The sequence below is a fragment of the Pinus tabuliformis genome, chromosome J (genome assembly GCF_031772625.1).
Source record: "Pinus tabuliformis cultivar Carrire ecotype Pingquan chromosome J, CPIR1, whole genome shotgun sequence".
Taxonomy (NCBI): Eukaryota; Viridiplantae; Streptophyta; class Pinopsida; order Pinales; family Pinaceae; genus Pinus; species Pinus tabuliformis.
The window spans coordinates 71252419-71273207 of NC_142295.1; the positions used below are offsets into that span (position 1 = coordinate 71252419).

The following is a 20789-nucleotide window of genomic DNA, read 5'->3' on the forward strand; positions in this document are numbered from 1 at the left end:
CCACATTGGAGAGGTTTTGGGATGATTGCATTCAGACAGAGATCAGGAAAGGTCAGCTTGGGGTAGCCAAGCCAGTTGAGCAGGATGAGGATGTAGCACTGGTGGCAGGAGGCAAGAAAGGCAAAGGGAAGAAGCAGGCTTCCACAAGCAGTGGTGGGGGCAAAGGCAAAGGTAAAGGTAAACAGGGGAACACACAGAAGGACTATTCCAAGGTGAAGTGTTGGAATTGTCAAAAGATGGGACACTATGCAGTTGTGTGTCCGGAGAAGAAGAAGAAGAAGGGGAAGAACCAGGACGTGGCAGCTTCAGCAGAGATTGAGGACTTTGCTGGTCGTTTTGACCGGGAGTTTGCGTTCACTACATGTGAGTCCTCTAGTGCAGGATCACTTGCCACACAGGTTCAGAGGGAGCATGCTTTTCCCTCGATTAGCGGAGCATCTTCAGGTATCTGGTATGTGGACAGTGGGGCTTCACGTCATATGACAGGAGTCCGTGAGTACTTCTCAGAGCTTTCAGAGAGTGGCACTGATATTGAGGTAGTACTCGGTGATGACAGAGTTGTTAGAGTAGTCGGGGTGGGGACAGTGACATTTCAGAGGGAGTCCAAACCTCCCTTGAAGGTGTCAGAGGTTCTTTATGTGCTAGGGATGAGGAAGAACCTCATATCCGTCTCAGCTTTGGAGGACAGAGGATATGAGGTACTGTTCAGGGGAGGACAGGTGTTGATGTATCCCAGGGGCACTCCAGCTGATTTAGCTAGAGTGATAGGTGTACGCCATGCAAAGGTGTACAAGTTTGCATTCCAGCCCCTTTTGGCATTGAGCAGTAGTACCGACATCAGAGCTAGCAGTTCTGAGCTGTGTGAGATTTGGCACCGCAGGATGGGACACATGTATCATGGAGCCTTGAGGACATTGCGTGAGATCACTACAGGTGTGCCAGATTTCAGTACTGATCACTTTGATACTTGCAGAGGTTGTGCGATGGGCAAGTTTGCCAAATCCCCTTTTCCCAGCAGTGACAGCAGAGCGACGGGGATACTTGATTTGATTCATTCCGATGTGAGCGGTCGGATGTCTCATGTTTCCTTGAGTGGATATGAGTACTATGTTTTATTCATTGATGATCACTCCAGGAGGACCTGGATTTATTTGTTGAAGACCAAGAGTGAGGTCTTCAAGCGGTTTCAGGAGTTTAGAGCTCTTGTGGAGACACAGACAGGTCGGAAGATCAAGTCCTTGAGGTCGGACAATGGAGGAGAGTACACCCTTGGAGAGTTTGTTGACTATTGTGCGGAGGCAGGCATTAGGAGGGAGTTCACTGTTCCTTACAACCCCCAGCAGAACGGGGTTGCGGAGAGGAAGAACAGATCCATCATAGGGGCTGCCAAAGCCATGTTACATGATCAGGGGTTGCCATTGTTCTTGTGGGCAGAGGCCTGCAACACAGCTGTTTACTTGCAGAACAGGAGTCCACATCGTGCCTTGGGGCACATGACTCCGGAGGAGGCTTTCTCTGGGAAGAAGCCTGATCTTGGTCATCTTCATATCTTTGGATGCATTGCATACTCCTATATACCCAAGGAGAAGAGGACCAAACTAGAGCCCACCGCAGAGAAGGGTATCTTTGTGGGCTACAGTGAGACCTCAAAGGCCTTTCGCATTTACATTCCTGCACAGAGGAGAGTTGTTGTTAGACGGGATGTGAAGTTCGAGGAGGATAGGGCCTTTAGGAGGTCACGAAAGTTAGAGTATCTGGATCAGCCAGACCCTCAGCAGCAGTTGAGTCAGTCGCAGGGATCCAGTGGGCAGGGATCAGGAGGATCCGGAGGTACATCTATGAGGATGTCAGGTCCATCAGTGAGCAGTGGCTCGCCGAGCTAGAGGGGTGGTGCTCCGGGCAGCATGCAGAGCAGTTCACAGAGCAGTTCACTAGGGAGTCCACTGATGGACAGTTCACACGGTACCTCAGCTTTTACAGGTTCAGGTGCAGGCAGGAGGACAGCAGACAGACAGTTAGGAGTTCAGGCTACTGATGGTGATGAGGAGGAGGAGTTTCATTCGCCTATGGGAGAAGCATGCTCAGGGAAGAGGAAGCCCAAGTGGCTTCAGGACACCTTGAGAGATGCCACATCTGTTGCTGAGCCGAAGAGGCCGGTCAGAGAGAGTAGACCACCTGAGAGGTTTTGTAGCTATATGGCGATGGTTACCAGCATCCTTGACTCTGAGCCTTCTAGCTATGAGGAGGCAGCTAGCCAGCAGGTCTGGAGAGAGGCCATGCATGAGGAGTATTCTTCTATCATGAAGAATGATGTTTGGGAGGTGGTGCCAAGGCCTGAGGGCAAATCCGTGGTTACTTCCAGATGGCTTTACAAGGTAAAGCATGCTGCAGATGGCAGCATTGAGAAATTCAAAGCAAGGTTTGTGGCTAGAGGGTTCTCCCAGGTAGAGGGAGTTGATTATGAGGAGACCTTCGCTCCCGTGGCTCGATATACTTCAATACGCTCCATTATATCGATAGCAGCAGAGATGGGTTGGAAGATCCACCAGATGGATGTGAAGACCACATTTCTCAATGGCTTCATACAGGGGGAGGTGTACATTGAGCAGCCACAGGGCTTTGAGGTGCATGGGAAGGAGTCCCATGTGTGCAGACTGAAGAAGGCCCTTTATGGCCTGAAGCAAGCTCCTAGAGCTTGGTACTCCAGGATAGATACATATTTGCAGGGGATGGGTTTCACAAAGAGTGAGGTAGATCCGAACCTTTACTTTATTGTGATTGGTGAGGAGCCTCTCATTCTGGTGCTGTATGTGGATGACTTGGGCATTACAGGTGCAGAGAGACTCATAGAGCACTGCAAGAGAGATCTTGCGGCGGAGTTTGAGATGAAGGACATCGGCTTGATGCATTACTTTTTGGGTTTGGAGGTGTGGCAGGAGGAGGGGCATTTCTTCCTGGGGCAGGGGAAGTATATTGTGGACATCCTTAGCAGATTCCACATGGAGGATTGTAGACCCATGTCGACACCGATGATCAGCAACTGGAAGAAGCTTCATGCTTCGGACTCCGAGTTGGTGGATCCCACATTGTACAGGCAGCTGATTGGTTCCTTGATGTATTTGGTCAACACTAGACCAGATATCTGTTTTGCAGTCAACACGATGAGTCAGTTTATGTGTGAGCCTAGGAAGGTTCACTGGGTGGCTGCAAAACACATTTTGCGGTACTTGCAGGGGACAGTGGATTATGGTCTGGACTACAGGCAGGGAGATGGAGTGAGATTGGCAGGATACACTGATTCTGATTGGGCAGGTTGTGCTTCTGATAGGAAGAGCACTTCAGGGTGCTGTTTTGGGTTGGGTTCAGCAGTAGTGTCATGGTTCAGCCAGAAGCAGCAGTCAGTAGCACTAAGTTCAGCGGAAGCAGAGTATATGGCAGCCAGTCTAGCTAGTTGTGAGGCCATCTGGCTTCGCGAGATGTTGTTTGGCTTATTTGGTCAGCCGTTGAGACCTTCAGTGATTTACTGTGATAATCAGAGTTGCATTAAACTCACGGAGAATCCAGTATTTCATGACAGGTCAAAGCATATCGGGATCAGATATCATTTCATCAGAGACTATGTTCAGAAGGGAGCTGTGAAGCTTGAGTATATTTCCATTGATGAGCAGGTTGCAGATATTCTTACCAAAGCCTTACCACGGGGCAAGCATGTCTATTTCAAAGACAAGATGGGTGTGGTGAGGAACACCTTCCTCGGTAAGAGGGAGTGTTGAAATTTGGTACCGGAGGACAGGTGGTTCCCTTAGGCTTTGATCTTTGGCCTAGGGAAAAGTGTCCAAAAGAATTTAATTTTTCTCCTAAAGTAACTTTATAATTTTTATAAAGTTAATCTAATTTAAAAGTGACTTTAAGTGATAAAGTTAATTTTTATAAAGTTAATCTAATATAAAAGTGACTTTAAGTGATAAAGTTACTAAGTCTAATTTTAAAGTGATTTTTATAAAGTCAATGAAAAACTAGAAATGAAAAGTGACTTTGGAAATAAATGACTAAGTGGGTCTTTATTAAAGTGGGGTGAATTAAAAAATAGAAAGTGAGATTTAAATGAGCATTTAATCTCAGCCATTGATCTAAATCTATTTCAGCCATTGGATTTAGGGATCACCCAAAAGTCACTTAGGGTTGGGTTAAGGGAGGAAAAGGAGGAAAAAGATCATTCATTCTTTCATGAGCGGATTGAGAGAAGGAGAGCAAGAGAGCAAGGGAGATTTCTGAGCAGCTGAAAGCGGAGTTTCAGCAAAGCGGAGTTTCAACAACTGAAAGTGGAGTTTCAGCAGAGTGGAGTTTCAGCAGCTGAGAGTGGAGTTTCAGCAGCTGAAAGCGATGTAACAGCAACAGCCGCGGTGTAACAACAACAGCCGCGGTGTAACAGCAACAGCAGCGGTGTAACAGCAACAACTGCAGAGTATCAGCAGTGGTGTATCAACAAGGCTGAGTTTCAGCGAGGCTGAGATAAGTTGTAAAAGTCTGTTTGCTGATTTTTTTTTTGCTGAACATTTCTCCTACTGTAAAAAGGCATTTTCCAGAAATAAAGAAGAGCTCTCAAACTGGTTTTCCCCAAGAGTTGTAGGGGGTTTTTCCAGGGTCACATTGACAAAAATCTCAGTGTGTAAATGTGTTTTAATGGCTGTTTATTACTGCTGACTTTTATTTCTGCAATTTCCAGCATTCTGTAAAATTTCCAGAATTTGTGTTTTCAGCAATTTTTTTTTTTTTTTTCCAGCTTGTTAAATGTATGGTTATGGGAAAGGGCATTTAACTATATGGGAGAAATAAGGAGAAACTGAAAACCGGGGTGGGAAATGAGAAATTTCTACAGTATTTACCGTACTTCCTATGCTAGGATGACCTCCATTGATCTGGGATCAATGAAACTGATCTAGGATCAGTATGAGTGGTTTGAGACACTCTCTTGTGATATTGATCTGGGATCAATGAAATTGACTTCGGGTCAGTAAGAGTTGGTATGACACACTCTCTTCATATGGGACTGACTTTGGGTCAGTAGAGAATGGTATGAGACATTCTCGATCAATTCTTCTTCGTCATGGTTCAGCAAAGCAGAGCAGAACTCAGCAGAGCACAGCAGTGCAGGGCACTGATGGCAGAGATAGTACAGTCAGATAGATGGATCAACGGATGGAGTTCTCCCTAGTTGAGAGGGAGTGTTAAAATTGGCAACTAGGGCCAAACTCTATGTGGGTCATCTTATTTATGGCAACTGATATTTTTCTTGGATCCCTCTCATCGAGAGGTGTAGGATTGATCTAAAGATTATCCGATTTCGATAAGTATTCATGGAGTTATGAATTTATTTGTGTTAATAGACAATTCATCAAGGTCGGCCAGCAACCAAATAAACCCCACATGTGCTCAACGTTTTAGTATAAAAGGATATGATTTGAGAGTCATTTTACACACACACTTCACTCTTGATTTCTCTCCACTTGTTCTAGGTTTTAGTGGAAGAGAAATCTAAGAGAGGAAGCCCTAAAACATAGAAGGTAAAGGAGCCCTAGTATGAAGCCCTAGACGCAGTCCCTACAAGCCCTGACACAGTCCTAAGGAGGATGCCTTAACACAGTACTAAGAAGGAGGATCTACGCAACTATGGAGGAGGTCTTAGCAGCCCTAGCCGCAGTCCTAGAAAGCCCTATCCTATGACAGCTCTACGCATCCATTTGTGGAGGAAGAGAACTCGTTGAAGGAGGATAATTCCTTGTGGTAGCCGCAGCAAGAAGAGGCAGGGACAGCGTGTAAAAGGAGGACTGTTTTGGGTCTATTCCAAGGGTCCGAAGTGTTGGAGAAGGGGTCGAGTTCCCTTGCTGGAAGAGCTGCAACCATAGGACAGTTTTGAGGGCACTTTGGAGGGGTGCAGATCCATGGAAAGGCAGCCACAACCCTACACAGTCTTGCTGTAGGGTGCCACTGTAAATTACAGGCAGGCTGAAGGGTAGACAAGGGCTAGGGCAACCCAAAATTGAAGCAGCCACCCTCGGCCCCTCAATGAAGGGCAGCTGCATTTCTTGGGAGTGTTTTTGGGCACAAAAAGAAGGCTGGTTAAGGACTGTTGTGTGACCTAACCAGACCTAGTTTGCTGCAACCAAACAGACCTCAAAACTGTGAGCTAGTACATGCTTATTGGAGCAGCATTTGTATGGTGTGTTGGCAGCTAGATACATGGGACATCAAGGTCACTTGGTGGAGCATAGCAAATAGGACAACAAGCAATGACATGGTACAGCAAGGCTACAATGGGACAGCAGCAAGCATGGTGCTGCAAACTCATTAGGACAGCAGCAAGGTACAACATGCTAAATAGGACAGCTAGGCAAGTGTGCTTAGTACAGCATGGTAAATGGGACAGCTAGGCAATGGTGCTTGGTGCAGCAAGCAAATGGGACAGCAATGCTATGATGTTTGTTGGAGCATAGCAAATGGGACAGCAGTATGCCAAACATGGAATGGCAATGTCACTAACAGTGGGACAGCAACAATGGCACATGGAACAACTGTGGTAGCATGGTGCAACAATGGCACATGGGACAGCAGTGGCAGCATAAGGTGCAGCAGTATGATGTGTGCAACATGGTCATGAGGTCTAGCATAGTGATGATGGGTGCAGCATGGTGCAGCACGGTGAGGTGCAGCATGATGACGAGATGCAGCACAATGATAGGTGAAGGAGTCACCTTGGAGAATCAGTTGAAGCAGCATGTCTTCAACTGAGTTCAGCCATCTCATGTATCATCTTCTTAGAGATGATCTATGCTCTTATTTAGATAAGTCAAAGTGTTGACATCTATTGTATATGTACTATCTCTCTCTCTCTGCTGAACTATTGAAGAACATATAAGAAAAATTGATCAAGGGTTTCCCCACATTGGGGTTTGTCCCTGGCTAGCGCCACATCTTGTGTCCTTTTGTCTTGGCTTGTCTTCTGTGATTTATGTTTATGTTCTATTTGCAATTTACTATTATGCTAATGTGATTGCTAATCTGGAAAAGATATTGAGCTAACTGTGAAAATTGAAATAAATTGCTCTAAGCATAGAACATACCTAAAATTAACACAAAACAATCATTTCACCCCCAACTTATCCTCAATGTTGCATATAAGAGGAGACCTTGTGGCATAAACTCACTCATCTCATCTCACATTCTTCTCTCTCCTAGCTTGATTGGGTATGTGTTGGAGGAGCAGATCTCTCACACGTGGGAATGAGGACGCAGATTCTGATTAGGGCAGCATTGACTAGGGTTGACCGAGCTGCAGGTGGGCAGATTTGATAGCGTTGACCAGCATTGACTGATTCTTGCATGTGGATTGGGTTAGGCTGCTTCTCCTTGGCAGGCCACATTTCTGGACAGCATCTTTGACCTGTTTTGACCACACGTTGACCAGCGTTGACTGTCAAAGGTTGACCGCAAATTTGTCCAGCATCGACTGAAGTTACTGTACCTTTTTGGACTGTTTTGGGTTGACTTTCCTTGCTGTTGGAGGCCGAGTTGACTGAGAGTTGACCAGGATTGTCTAGAGGTCAAATCTGACCTTTTTGACCAGCTTTGGCTTTGCTGGCTAGTGTTTTGCTGCTGCTGTCATAAAATTACAGATTTGTATAATTGTACTATCTCTCTCTCTGTGCTGAATTATTGAAGAATACAAGAAGAATTGATCAAGGGTTTCCCTACATTGGGGTTGTCCTTGGCTATTGCCACATCTTGTGTCCTCTTGACTTGGCCTGTCTTTTATTGTTTATATTTATGTTCTATCTGCGTTTTACTATCATGCTGATGTGATTGCTATTTTGGAAATTGATATTGGGCTAATAAGAAATTTGAAGTAAATTGCTCTTAAGCATAGAACATACCAAAATTAACAAGGATGAAGGCACGAAATTGATTCATTGTTTTGTGAGCACGAGTTTATTGTCTTCATCCTATTTGTGATTTTAAATGTTACGTGGTTTACAGGTTTGCTTATCTTGGATGTCAAACAATATGTTTTTATTAGTTGTAACCTTTAATTTATCTGACAAATGAGTGGCATGCCTTTTCTATGATCTTTAGACTTTGTTACAAGAATAGCTATTTATTAGCGTGGTTAGTACATTTTAAAGAGAGAATTGATAGCATGCCTTGTTGTGATTTACAGTCGAATTTGGAATGAAACTTGGCTTTCAAGCTTCTTTTTCCGGCCATGCAACTATGAACTCTTTGTAAAGCAATCACTAAATATGGAGATGGCAATTGTGATGGCAAGGGTATGCAATCTTCTAACATTGCATTCATTGGCTGTGTTTTATTGCTAAAATTTTATATTGGCTTTCTTTGTTTCATCTCTTTAATTTTCCCGATGCTATTTTAGGGATTAAGATGTGGTTGTAGAAGGAAATATAGTGATTATATTGATGTGCATTAATGGCCAATAAGAGATTAATGGGACTGCCAAATATATTATGTTTACTACACCAATTTCTCCAAGAATCTCCAAGCCAAGTGCAAGAGAAAAATATGAAAATACAACAATGCATATAGCAATGTAGTGTTATACAACTGTCATATTGGAGATGCTGATAAGTGGACAATAGCTCTGACAAGGACACCTATCCTCATTGATCAACCTAGTTTTCTCCATAATGTTTGAAGAATATCATCTAGAAAATAATCTTTCGCATGGGGCATCTAGAGAAGTATCTGTTTGTGCATTTGAGCATGTTAGTAGAATGAAAGGAGACTCCTTTGTTTCGGGCTGCTTGGTTTTATTGAGTTTTCAACACTTTTTTTTTGAACACAGATATGCATATCCTTTTGTAACTTGTTGCAAGCACTTGAGAAGGGTGATTTCCATTCCTGCTATGAATAGAATAGAAATTGCGAATTTTTTCGATGAAAAGGAGATAGCAAAAACCTAAACAAGCAATAGAAGGGGAAAATACGAGGAACTCGGGAGCAAGTGCAAATAGTGCTTAAATATTCAGCTCCACATATATCTTGTGTGAGAAACCTGTTCAAAGAGCTGAGTTGCCCCTTTAAATTGATCTACAATGTTTATCACCGTTCATTCAGTTTATCACCAGGGTAGAATCACTCTTTATCTAATTTTTTTTGGATACCCCTCTCCAAAGTATATTTTTATCAGAATTTCCAAGGCCATCAGTTGAGCATAATTGTTGGAACCGCTCCCAAAACCTGCTTTAAACTAATTACAATGAGCAGTTGTGAGTTGAGGGGTCCCTTCAGCACTGCTAAATTCCAGAGGGCACTGTGTTGCTTCATCAAAAAAACCCAATGAATAAGATTGATCAATAGCCAAACCACCTACTTGTTGAGAAACACTCTGCTTGATTGTCATTTTACAATGAAGTAGCCATCATCTAACTTGGGCCGTAACTTGAAATGTTGGAATGTGTTTTTCCTCAAAAATGTGAGAGTTTCGAGCTAGCCAAATAACCCAGAGACTAAGCCATGGCATTGCTCTAAACTCCTTCAGTTATTTTTTTCATATCATATCCTCAGACACTCCACTGACCTACCCCTCCACAGATTTGGACTACCTGTGAGATTTTCTGATTCTAGGGACAGTCTATGACTAAGTGGGAAGCAGTTTTAGACTCCTTTCTGCACATCATTTTTTCAGGCCTATGCCTGTTCCTGTCTTGCATAACATGTCATAGTAAAACCTTATTCCGTATCACTAACCAGAGATTTTTTTTGGTCTGCTTAGGAGCCTTTACCCATCAGACCTGCTTCTACCACCATAATGGGTTTTTCTGCTCAGAAATTGGTATCCTGATCTTGCTGTGTAGACTCTTCGACTCTTATTCTTTGCCCAGGCTAAAGAATCAGGTTCATATCTTAGCTTAATGTGACATCTTTTAAGTTCAGCTATATAACCATTCCATAGATCAGTACTTTCTTCATTTAATGTTCTATTCTGAGCAGATCTCCACCTCTGCCTCCGAATATCAGTAGCATTTGGATTTCGAACTTCACGAAGTGTGAAAGTAACCTTCTCTTGCCAAAGACCAATCATCTCTTCAGGCAGCCTGACATTATTGCTACATCCCAACAGAATCTGCACCTACCCTTTCTTGCTTCTCATTCTTCAGTTTCCGAGCCTGTTGATTTTGTATTGCAGGAAAGGCCTGCACCAGAGCCTTTCAGTTAATAGAAGCATATTGTATAATTTTCCGTGGGTTCTTGATTCAGTCTGGGGATGACCCTGGGCTGATATCCTTTTGTTCTACAATCTTCTAACATAAGCCATCCTTCATCAACAGGTTCCATAAACTTTATGCTGCTAGAGATTTTACAAACATATGTGTGTTCTTCAATCCCTAGTCTCCTTCCTCAGGTTTTGCTATTTCTTGCCATTTTACCAAATAAATGCCCTTATTTTCATCTTTCCCAGCTGATAGGAATCTGAAACAGCGTTTTGTAATCTTCTCCAGAACTCCTTTTGGGATTTAGGCCAGAGTGCAAAAATACCAGAATGGCTTCAAGTACCGATTTTAGTAAAGTCAGTCTCTTTCCTCGAGATAGTGTTTTTTGTTGTTTGCTAGCTACGCTGTGACTTGCGGGACTAGAATTTGGCTAAGAAACTGTGACCCACTCACATCTAGGCTGTCAAAACCACATGGGTATCACACTCAGCTTGGGCCACACCAACCCTTAACATGGTCGGATATTTTGTATCCATAGGGTTTCAAACTAGCAACTTTCACACAAGGACTGCTTTAACAGAACACCCTGTCACCAGCTTTTCTACATTTCGTGGGTCTCCACTCTAGAATCTAGATAGTTATTGATTACACCAGTGCTGAATTCTTCCCTCTATTCTTTACAGTAGCCATCTCCAGTCTCTTTTTCTAAACATCCATTTGGCTTTAGGAGAACTCAGATACTGTCATGTTGAAAATTGAATTGATTAAAGGGAACTGTCTCAGTAAACTGCTTTTGTCCTCCACATCCAGACCATTCAAACATATTGCAGACATACATAAATTTATCTCCATACCTGTGGCTGTACTGCAATCTTCCATTATCTCCTGAAGCTTCCTAGCTTTCTGTACGGAGCCATTTGAGTAAAGAAGGATGTCATCTACAAATGATAAATGAGTTAATCTAACACGCTAACCCACTCTGATATCTAAGATTAATCCTTGTTCTTTGGCATCTATTACAGCTATACTTAATCCTTTAACTACAAGTAAGAATAGTAACGGTGATAATGGGAAACCTTGCTTCAAGCCTCTAGTAGGCTTGAAAAATACTGTGGCCAACACCATTAATAAGCATGGCAAACATGACTGAAGTAATGCATCCCATGATCAATTTCATGACAGGTAGACGGAAGCTTATATGCAACAGCGTTAATCTTAGATTCAACCAACTGGTTCAATCATATGATTAGGATAAATCCAATTATATAATCATTGCTGGGAGTTTCTTTCATTTTATGAGATCAATTCCTTCTTGGGCTGTCCCTATTGCCCTGTGAATATGCCTACCCAAACTGTTCTTGTGAGACGAATGCCAGGGATTTTGCAATAATTTTATAACGTGATTACACAGTGATATAGGCCTAAACTCATATAAACACTCAGGCTTGTCTTTCTTAGGAATTAAGATGGTTAAAACTACAAAAATATAGGTTGTGTCTTTGCCTGAGTCTCTGAGTCAATGATTGTGTCAGTTTATAATATATATTATCACGACTTTGTGGTTAAGATTTGGTTGTAATTTTGTAAAATATGGAAAATAGAATGACAAGAATATAATGACATCCATAAATTGCTTGAATTTGGAATAGTTTGTGCCCACATAATTTTGACATTGGATGTTTTATTTTATTTTTCCTCTCCAAGAGTTTTATGAAAACCCTTGTGCTGCTTTTTTGGTTGTGCCATGTACATGATCTCCTGAAATTTTGATGCAATATTTGATTAGGTTGGTTGCATTTAGAAGAGGACGTGTGGATCAAAAGGATGATGCTTTTGTGTCCTTTGGCAGGAAGCTAACATGGATTGGATTATTCATCTTGATACCGATGAGCTTCTTCATCCAGCAGGTGCCAGAGAGTACTCACTGAGGCAATTGCTGTTAGATGTTCCAAATAATGTTGATATGGTGGTCTTCCCAAATTATGTAAGGAATTAAAAGAAAAGTTGGTTGCTCAATCTCTCTATGCTTTGATCTATATTTTCACAATCTTCCACTGTTATAGCTGTTTCTTTGTTTTGGTTCCCATTTCAGGAGAGTGCCATTGAAAGAGATGACATAAAGGAGCCTTTTAGCGAGGTGAGATTTGTGTCAATCCTGTTTATTCTTTATGTCATTTGCCTTTTATCTATATTTTTATGATTGACATGAATATGTTCTACTGACTCTTCTCTTTGAGTATTTTTCCTTTCCCCACCCAGCAGGAGAGATTCAGTCCCTCTCTGACCTGCCCAGAACATTTATGTGTTGCCCCATCCTCCGGCCTATGCCAAAATGTAAACCTGGGTCAGTTTCTCTCTCTTTCTGATGCTATCATTTTGACATGGAGCAGTTTCCATTTGTTAGCTAAGGGAGAAGAGCCAATTTCCCATGGCTGGGAGAGAATAGAACTCAGAAAAGTGGGGTTTCCCCCTTAATTCCAATGATTAAGGGCCATAAGATAACAAAGTTTTATTAATGTCTGACAAGTGACCATAAATAGGTCAATGGGACTAGGTGCAAACATATCAATATATTGTGGAAGTGAAAGGGCCGCTACCATATAAAACCAACAGCAGATCTAGTCTATGACCTAATCTTTAGTAGCAAGAAAAAGATTCTAAAACAATTAGAGCAATGCATGGACTGCACAAGTCGAAAAGTGAAATGCCTTGGAGGGATTCCTTGAAAGAGGGCATATTGTAAAGGGAAGCAACCTCAGTGCCCATTAAACTTGTTCCTTAGAAAAGATTAGGGTCATTAACCCTTGTAGATGTGTCTCTCCTAGCATCCCAAGTCGAAGAGAAAATTCCGCTTATAGAAGACTCCTTGGAAGATGTAGAGGAGGAATTGGTTCTTGGCATGTTTCACCATCTCAAGGAAGTGGATTGTTGTTGAGATTTGGAAGCAGAAGATTACTTGCTGGAAAGGTGAGCCCCCTCTCTTGGGATCTATGCTGACAACTCTACAAGGTTCTTGCTGGTGTACAATAGGGCCACCATGGGTGTCACACAATTTTGGATCTAGTGGCATGGTGCTGCTATCCCCTTGCCTCTAGGTGCCGTTGTCCATTAGAGGCCCTAGAAAGTTTTTGACAACTCTTTTTGGAAAAAAGCAACAGAGATTGTAAAACTTGGCGAGTGCTTTGTTAAGGTGTTGTAGTCGGAGGATGAGGAAAATTTGGTCATGTGCTGCATATATGAGGCTATGGATCAAGTCAATGAGTAAATATAGGTAGCCTACAAGTCTAGGTTATGGATCAAGCAAAGGAGTAGGTATGGGTAGCCTACAAGTATAGGGTTGGCAAGTATGGGCCTATTTGGGAGATCATTGATAACAAATGGAACAATCAATTCCATCACCCTATACATGCAGATGGGCTATGTCACAAGGTTTGCGGGACTGGTTATCCACCAGAAATTGGGTAACCCATAGGAGAAAATTTTCTCCTCCCTGGACAGCTAGCCAACCAACAACCTTATTGATCATCATATGACATGATGCCATGGACCCTCCACATATTTTCTTTGGTCAAATTTTTTTCTCCCATCCGACATTCTTTCTTGAAGGAATGTGGGTCGTCCATCGACAGATGCTTTAACCATTTTGTAATGATGTGCTTTTATGTTTTTGGGTCCTGCTAATATGAATCAAGGGTTGATTCAGACGATTGACTAATCTTGATTGTATTCTCGTTCCCTCACTTCACCTAGGAGGTTAGTCTTTGATCCTAGTCCAATAGGACCTCCTTTGGGGCCTTAGGAGTACAGGAAGGACACTAATAAGGAGACTTGATTAAAGTAGTGTGCCCAAGATATTCCATACTTACCACTTTCCATTATTCCCTCTACTTCGTATACATTCTTCGGGCTAGTGGTCATTGGTCTTGGGGATTAGTACCCTCTCATCTTCATCCTTAGGTCTAGGCTGGAAAAAATTGTCTTGGAGGTTAATGTAGCTAAAATAAAGATAAAAGCAAAGAAAGCCACAATGAAAGAAAAAGATAAAATGCAAAAGATGGCCATGACAGATATTAGCGCGTGGGCAAAAGCCTAACATGAGCTGTCCCCCCTCATTGGCCATCACTCGGTTCCTAGAGCACTTGATGCTCCATCCATAAAAATGAACCCTTGTATTCCCCCAACCCTCATGAGTGATAAATTGCCTCATCATTAAGGGGTAATCAATGCTAAATCTCTCAAATGCGAACTTGGGCTTGTAAGGTTTGCACGTATATTGAAGCATTATCATAAAGAAGTAAAAGGCGCACCAGAGTGGTGGAAAAAACAGCCCAAGGAAAGGGGTAACTCGTGCCTCTACAATTTCTCCCTCCTTACATCTATATACTCAGGATGTTGGACTACCACTAGCTAGTCACTTGGCTATGGAACCTTGCCCTAAAGTCATGTCCACTCCATCACCACCATCTTCACTTACTCTTATTAATTGATGGGTTAACATATGACCTGTCATTTCCCCTTGCGGGCTGGAAATACCTAATAGGGCTATCAACCTAGCCATCTCTAACATAAGATAGGGAACACTTACACATGACTTGGCCTAGTTAGATATTTGAAGATGATCTTTTTGTGAAGTGTTGGTTGTGTCCGCAACATTAAGTATGGTCCACTATGATGGATTTATGGTTCTTTTCATTTAATGATTGTTAATTTACACTTGATCTCGAGGAGGCTTTGTCAAGTGGTTCACATCACAACATTAGAGGCGTCTTGAGGTGATAGCCCCACCTCTTCAACAAAGCAACAAAGGTTTTACTATACAGTGCAGAGAGAAAAATTGACATTGATGGTGTAGCATGGCCTACCTAGAGCAAAGTGTTGGAGTATTTGATGATTTTGAGTGATGCTTGACTTCTCAAGGGACCCCTAGATGCTCAAATGTTAAGCCCATAATGCTTATTTTTGGTGATATTGATGATGTCCCTAGTGGACCCCTTGTGCCCCTAGGCTGGCCTTGACACTGTTTTATTGGCATCACTTGTTCTAGAGCCTAGATGATGATGATCATCCATGAGATGATAAGGAAGGGTTTGTACATCACCTTGATGGCCCAACGCTTGAGCTATTTAGTGCCACATCATCCTTTTCCTCCTTTGAGGGTCACGTAGGGAACCTTGGACATGACTTGTTGGAATGGAGTGACTTTCGATTGCTTGCACATGATCCTTGAGACACTTCTTGTAGTATGGAACACTCATTAGCCCTTATCTCACATTTTGGTGGCTTATTGAGGTCATTTAGGTGGTGACGTCATGCTTTTGGAACATTTAGTGCTACACGTGTGGGCCTTTATGGCATATTTGTTTTGTTCTTGAGCTATGAGGTTGGCTTGTAAACTCTTTCTTGTGGAACGCTCAAAGTGAACTTGTCAATAGGGATTCTTAGTTATTTTATTTATAAAGTGAGTGGGAGAAGGCTCATATGAATAGAGCCCCCCCCTCACTTACCTTATCATCATCACACACATGCAATTCGACCTTTCCAAAAGAGAGTGCGAACTAGCTTCTTTTCTCGACTAGGGCATAATGTGATCTATTTTGGATACGTCTTGCGATTGGATGGGAATTTTGCTTGGAGTTCTGAGATTAAAAGAAATGCTCTTCTAGAAAATTATTGTAAGTTTGTCATATATCATCTATATTTTGCATGCTTTCATGTTTAAAGTAGAGTTTCTCTTGTTCCATGTCTAAATGCTTATCATTGTTGAAACGTTGCTTCATAATTGCATGTAAAATTCTCTTCTTCCTAGATTACAAGGAAACTCTTCATGTGCAAAAATTATAATTAATTTCTCCCCTCGTAAGATTAATTAATAGAGTTTTAAAAGTGGATGCCCTAGAGCATCCCCCCTTACTCCTTTGTCCTTGGTATTTTGTTCCATTAGGACCCCATTAGCGCTTGTAGGTTAAGGCACTAGTCTAAAAGTGTGTTGATCACCATAAAACCAATTAAAGGCCTCTCTAAATTTCTCTCTCCTAGGCGGATAGGGCAATTGCTAGGGTTTAGGAGTGAATTTTTGTGTAAAAGTGTTGTTTTATTATTTAAAGGTGGCCCTAAATTGTAGGTTAGTCTCTATGTACTTTCTAGAAGCAAAATCTAGCAGAATGACCAACCTTGCAAGCGCTAGAATGGTCGGCATCACCTTTTTTTATTGCTATTTATACACATCTAATAACCATAGTATTCAAAACCGACCGGTTCGAACCATAAACCGATCAAATCGACCGGTTCATTGCCATCAAATCATTTGAAAAAGCCGGTTATTTGAGCGACTCACTGTTTTTTTGGTCAGATTGGCCAACCGATTTTGCCATAGATTGGTCAGTTCTGTCATAAACCAACTGGTTTATTGCCAGGCCAGCTGTAGAGCCCATATCATGAAGTTTTGTGAGTTTTGAAGCCGTTTTAAGGGAAATTTGGGGTTGTTTCCCCCCAAAAACAACCCGTCCAAGAAAATCATGCCTCCCCTATCATTTGCCTCACACATCTCAACCTTAGTAATGCTGACAATCAATGGTAATGTTAAATTCTTAAAGTAAAAGTGACGTTTCCTTTATTTTTCATTTTCATCTTGTTACCCATCATTTTGTGGGTGATATCCCTAGGAGATTTTTTTTCTCCAAGATGATCCTCAGTCGACAGCTAGCAGCCCCTTGTAGCCACCAACTAGCTCATTGTGCCATTTCTCTGCCACCTGAGCTAACCATATGGTCCCTCAGCCATTTGTCATGATCATATGTTTGAAGGTGGGCCTCCCGAGCCTAAAGGTATGCCTTGTCATTTGGTAATTGAATATTGTAGTTTGCTTATCATGGACACTTTTGGGCATAGATTAATAGGGGGATTGGGAAGAAAGAATGGGATAGGTCTGTGCTCTTGTTCCCTAGACTCCTTTTGGATATTAACCTAGGATTCTAGTCCCGTGGGATCTCTTTTATTGACCATTTGGTTTTAGGGATGGTATTTTATGGGAAACCTTGATTTTGGTTGCGTGGTCCCGCTCCCTCATCCACATACATTGCCCCCTTTCCACTCATTATTACCCTATTCTTCATTTCTCCCACCTGGCTCCACATTCCCCCACTTGGTCCACATAGGGCTAACTCTCCCCTTCCACTTGCCCACACCTTAGGTCAAGTCTAGAATGATGCCCCAAAGGTTGATGCAGCTAAAAATAAAAGTAAAAGCATAATTGGCCACATTCAACAGGAAAATGTACCACCAAATGCAAAAGATGGCCAGGACAAACACATTTAGCATGCGGGCAAAAGCCAATACATGAGCTCTACCCCATCATCATGGCCATCACTCTGGTTCTGATAGGCTCTATGAGCTTCCTTCATCATATAGGAAACCATGATTGTCCCAATCCCTCGTGGGCAATGAATCGCCCCACCTTAAAAGGGGGCATCCACTGCTATATCTCACACATCATGCTCTTACCCATTGAGCCCCGAGCAGTTAATTAGAGAAAAATCATAAAAAAGCAAAAGGCATATAAAGAAGGGTGGAAAAATCAAGGTGAGGACACCTCATTTACCACGATTGCTCCCTCCTATACATTATATACCCAAGTGTGGGCTTCCCTCTTACTAGCTACCCTTGTACCCCAGCATGTGGTCCAGGGCTGCCCCCTTCTCATTCTCGACTCCACTCATCTCTTTATCACATGCCACTGCCTTTTAAAAGATGTACCTTTGACATATTATCCCCTTTAGAAGTAGAAACCACCTAATGGGATACTTGGTTAACCCCATTTGGAGTTTGGAGACATTAGTACATGTCAAAGCCCATTATGGAAGGGCATGCCATTATGAGGTCCCCACTTGTGGTCCATCGTTTGTAAGCTCTTTTACTCAATTTCCTTGATGACTTGTTGTACTGGAAGGCTAGGGGACTCATTGGATCTTATGCAGGATTGCAGATGGTCTCCATCTTGGGTCTAGTCTCCCTATACGGGGTCCTAACCCTCCAAAGGGCTATATTGGCACATGTAGGGTGTGTGTTGAGAGCCATGGGCCTCCACAACAATAGACAACACTCCATGGATTCCCAGAGATGCTCAAAGATTGCTCGAGATTCACCTATTGGATGAGGGAGATGCACCTGGTTCACCTTTGCCCAACCGGTGCCACAGATGTACCATGCACTTGGAAATTGACCCATGACTTGTAGTATGATGTGGCATCACTTACACCATCAGCTGAGCCCTTACAGATGGTCTACAAGCATTTTCGACTTACTTGGAGACCCATGAGGTCACTTGTGTGCCCTCACAACCATTGGGAGCACCACAAGTTTATTATGTGGAGAACAAGGGGCCAACCCCTTGTCCATTACTTTTGGAAGTCCAAGTCATCATTTTGGCACTTATGGATTTCATCAGGCCTCTTGGAGAGCCGAACGACATGCATTATTGATCATTCGACCTCTTGGGAGGCTTATTATTTTATTTATGAGCTAGTTTGGTGGGCTTGTCACCAATAGATAATTATTTGCACATTATCTTAGTTGATGGGCTAATGTAGGCTCAAATTAGATAATTCGAACTCCTAATGATTGTATAAATAGGAGAGACATGAATTCATTTGTATTATCACTTTGGATTGGATCATTCTTCTCTCTTGGGAATTTCACACTTTTTCTTGGAGGATAAATTGGAGCATGGATGAATTTTGATGCTTGGATTGTAGTATTTTTATCTTGGAGCTTCTTTATTGTCATATTGTTGATGGTTGGATATTTTCTATTACATGTAAGTACACACATTTAATGTTATTCTTGTTCTACTTTTGTCATATGCATTGAATGAGATTTTCGCTATACTAGGGCTAGTCGCTGTATTGCATAATTGCGAAATAGTAGAATTATTGTTTCTGTATAGCATCTCTCAATGTATGGGCCATATATGTGAATGAAATCTCCTAGGGATAATTCTAGCTGTGAATTTGTCTTGATAAGCCATCTCTTTTTGCAAAGTGAAGTATGAAAGCTGTGAGGTCTCTTCTTCTTACCCTAAAGGCCAAGCAAAGTAGTCCTTAAGGTCTCCTTGACCGAAATACGAAGTCCTTTCTCATCACTCTCCTAGACTCCATTCTCCCCAAGGGATTAGGCACTGGTTTACCAATAGGTGATCACTCAAAGAACATTTTTCTCCACCTCTTCCCTTTCTCTTCTAGGTCTAGCCAAGTTGGGTCACCTAGGGCATCACTTTCCCAACGAAGTAGCCATAGAAAAAGTTTGATCTCCTAGCCTCTAATGCGCTGGTGTGCCGTCAAAGATTCCTATGTGAAAATTCCTAGATCTAACAATCTCAGGAGTCCTACTGCAACCAACTGAATCTACTTCACCTAGATTGTAAATTTCATTACAAGCTTATTTTAGATTTCTTCTTGAAACATTGAAGTAAATTACTGAAGCAACCTACACCAAATTAAATGTGATTCTGAAACATAGAAACTGAGCAATGAAAATAGAAACACATAGGACACCATTAGTTTTGGACAATAGTCCCCGAAGAAACCCAATGTGGGAGAACTGATGCAGCAGCTTTGAGGGTTTATTATTATTAAGCAGTAGCAAATTTTGAATACATCACTGCATACCTCTCAGGGTTATTCCGTTACAGAGAGAAATACTGGCATAAGCTTTGTGAGTTTACCTCACATAATCACTGAGAAAAAATCCCAGCTGTTTCGGTTGTTGGGTGAGGTGTCCCTGGCAGGCTCTGTGTTATCACTACGTTGCCTCTACGCTGTCCTTCCGTCGACCCTCTCAGGCACAACGTCACCCAATTGGGGAATTGATCAGTAGCCCAGAGTCACTGCTCTTAGCCTCTTGGTCTCACACCCCGACTTTCGGCTGCTGAAACCGACTCATTGCACTGCTTTCGACTTTCTCTCTCTCTCTCCCTCTGTGGCATGCACTGCATCTGTGTGGCCCTTTTGGCCCTGCGTCAGCCTCTGCATCAAATCTACTGGATCACTCTCTGCCTCTCTCTACTGATGATTCTTCGGTTGAGAATCTCACTTTCTCTCCGGAAGCTATCCCTGCCCCTCTGCTGCAAGAAATATCCTCAATCGATTTTCTTCCTGAGAACTCCTCACTTCGGAAAAATCAATTTCCTTGATCTCTCAATGTGTTTGATTTCCATGATCTCTTAGTGTGTTTCCAAATGACCCTCAAGCCCCTTCTTATATCTTCCTGTTGGACAACCAACGGCCTAGAATAAATCTTAATCAAAGGCTTAGATTGTTTTGGCTTGATCCATGTCTTTTTCTAGAGTTTCACCCATGATTAGATTAATGTCCATTAATATTTTAATTTTCCTACGTTTAGACTTAGGAACCCCGTTAAAAATATTAATTATTTTAATAAAATCACTTATGGGTGGAATTTCCCACAACGCTTTCTGGGTTCTTTGGAATACATGTGCCCAAGCCTCCCTGCGAAATTTGAGGCTTAGAGCGCATCCGATGCAACCCCAAATCAACATCCTACAAATTT

General features: G+C 42.3%; 1 protein-coding gene across 1 annotated transcript in view; it reads left to right on the forward strand.

Moving 5' to 3' along the window:
- The window catches only part of LOC149225568 (glycosyltransferase-like At2g41451), a 150363-nt gene that overhangs the window by 71094 nt on the left and 58480 nt on the right, over positions 1-20789 (forward strand). Inside the window, exons 4-6 of the mRNA XM_089377151.1 lie at positions 8216-8324; positions 12076-12210; positions 12319-12363. Coding sequence (XP_089233277.1) covers positions 8216-8324; positions 12076-12210; positions 12319-12363 — 289 coding nt within the window. The remainder of the gene's footprint in view (positions 1-8215; positions 8325-12075; positions 12211-12318; positions 12364-20789) is intronic.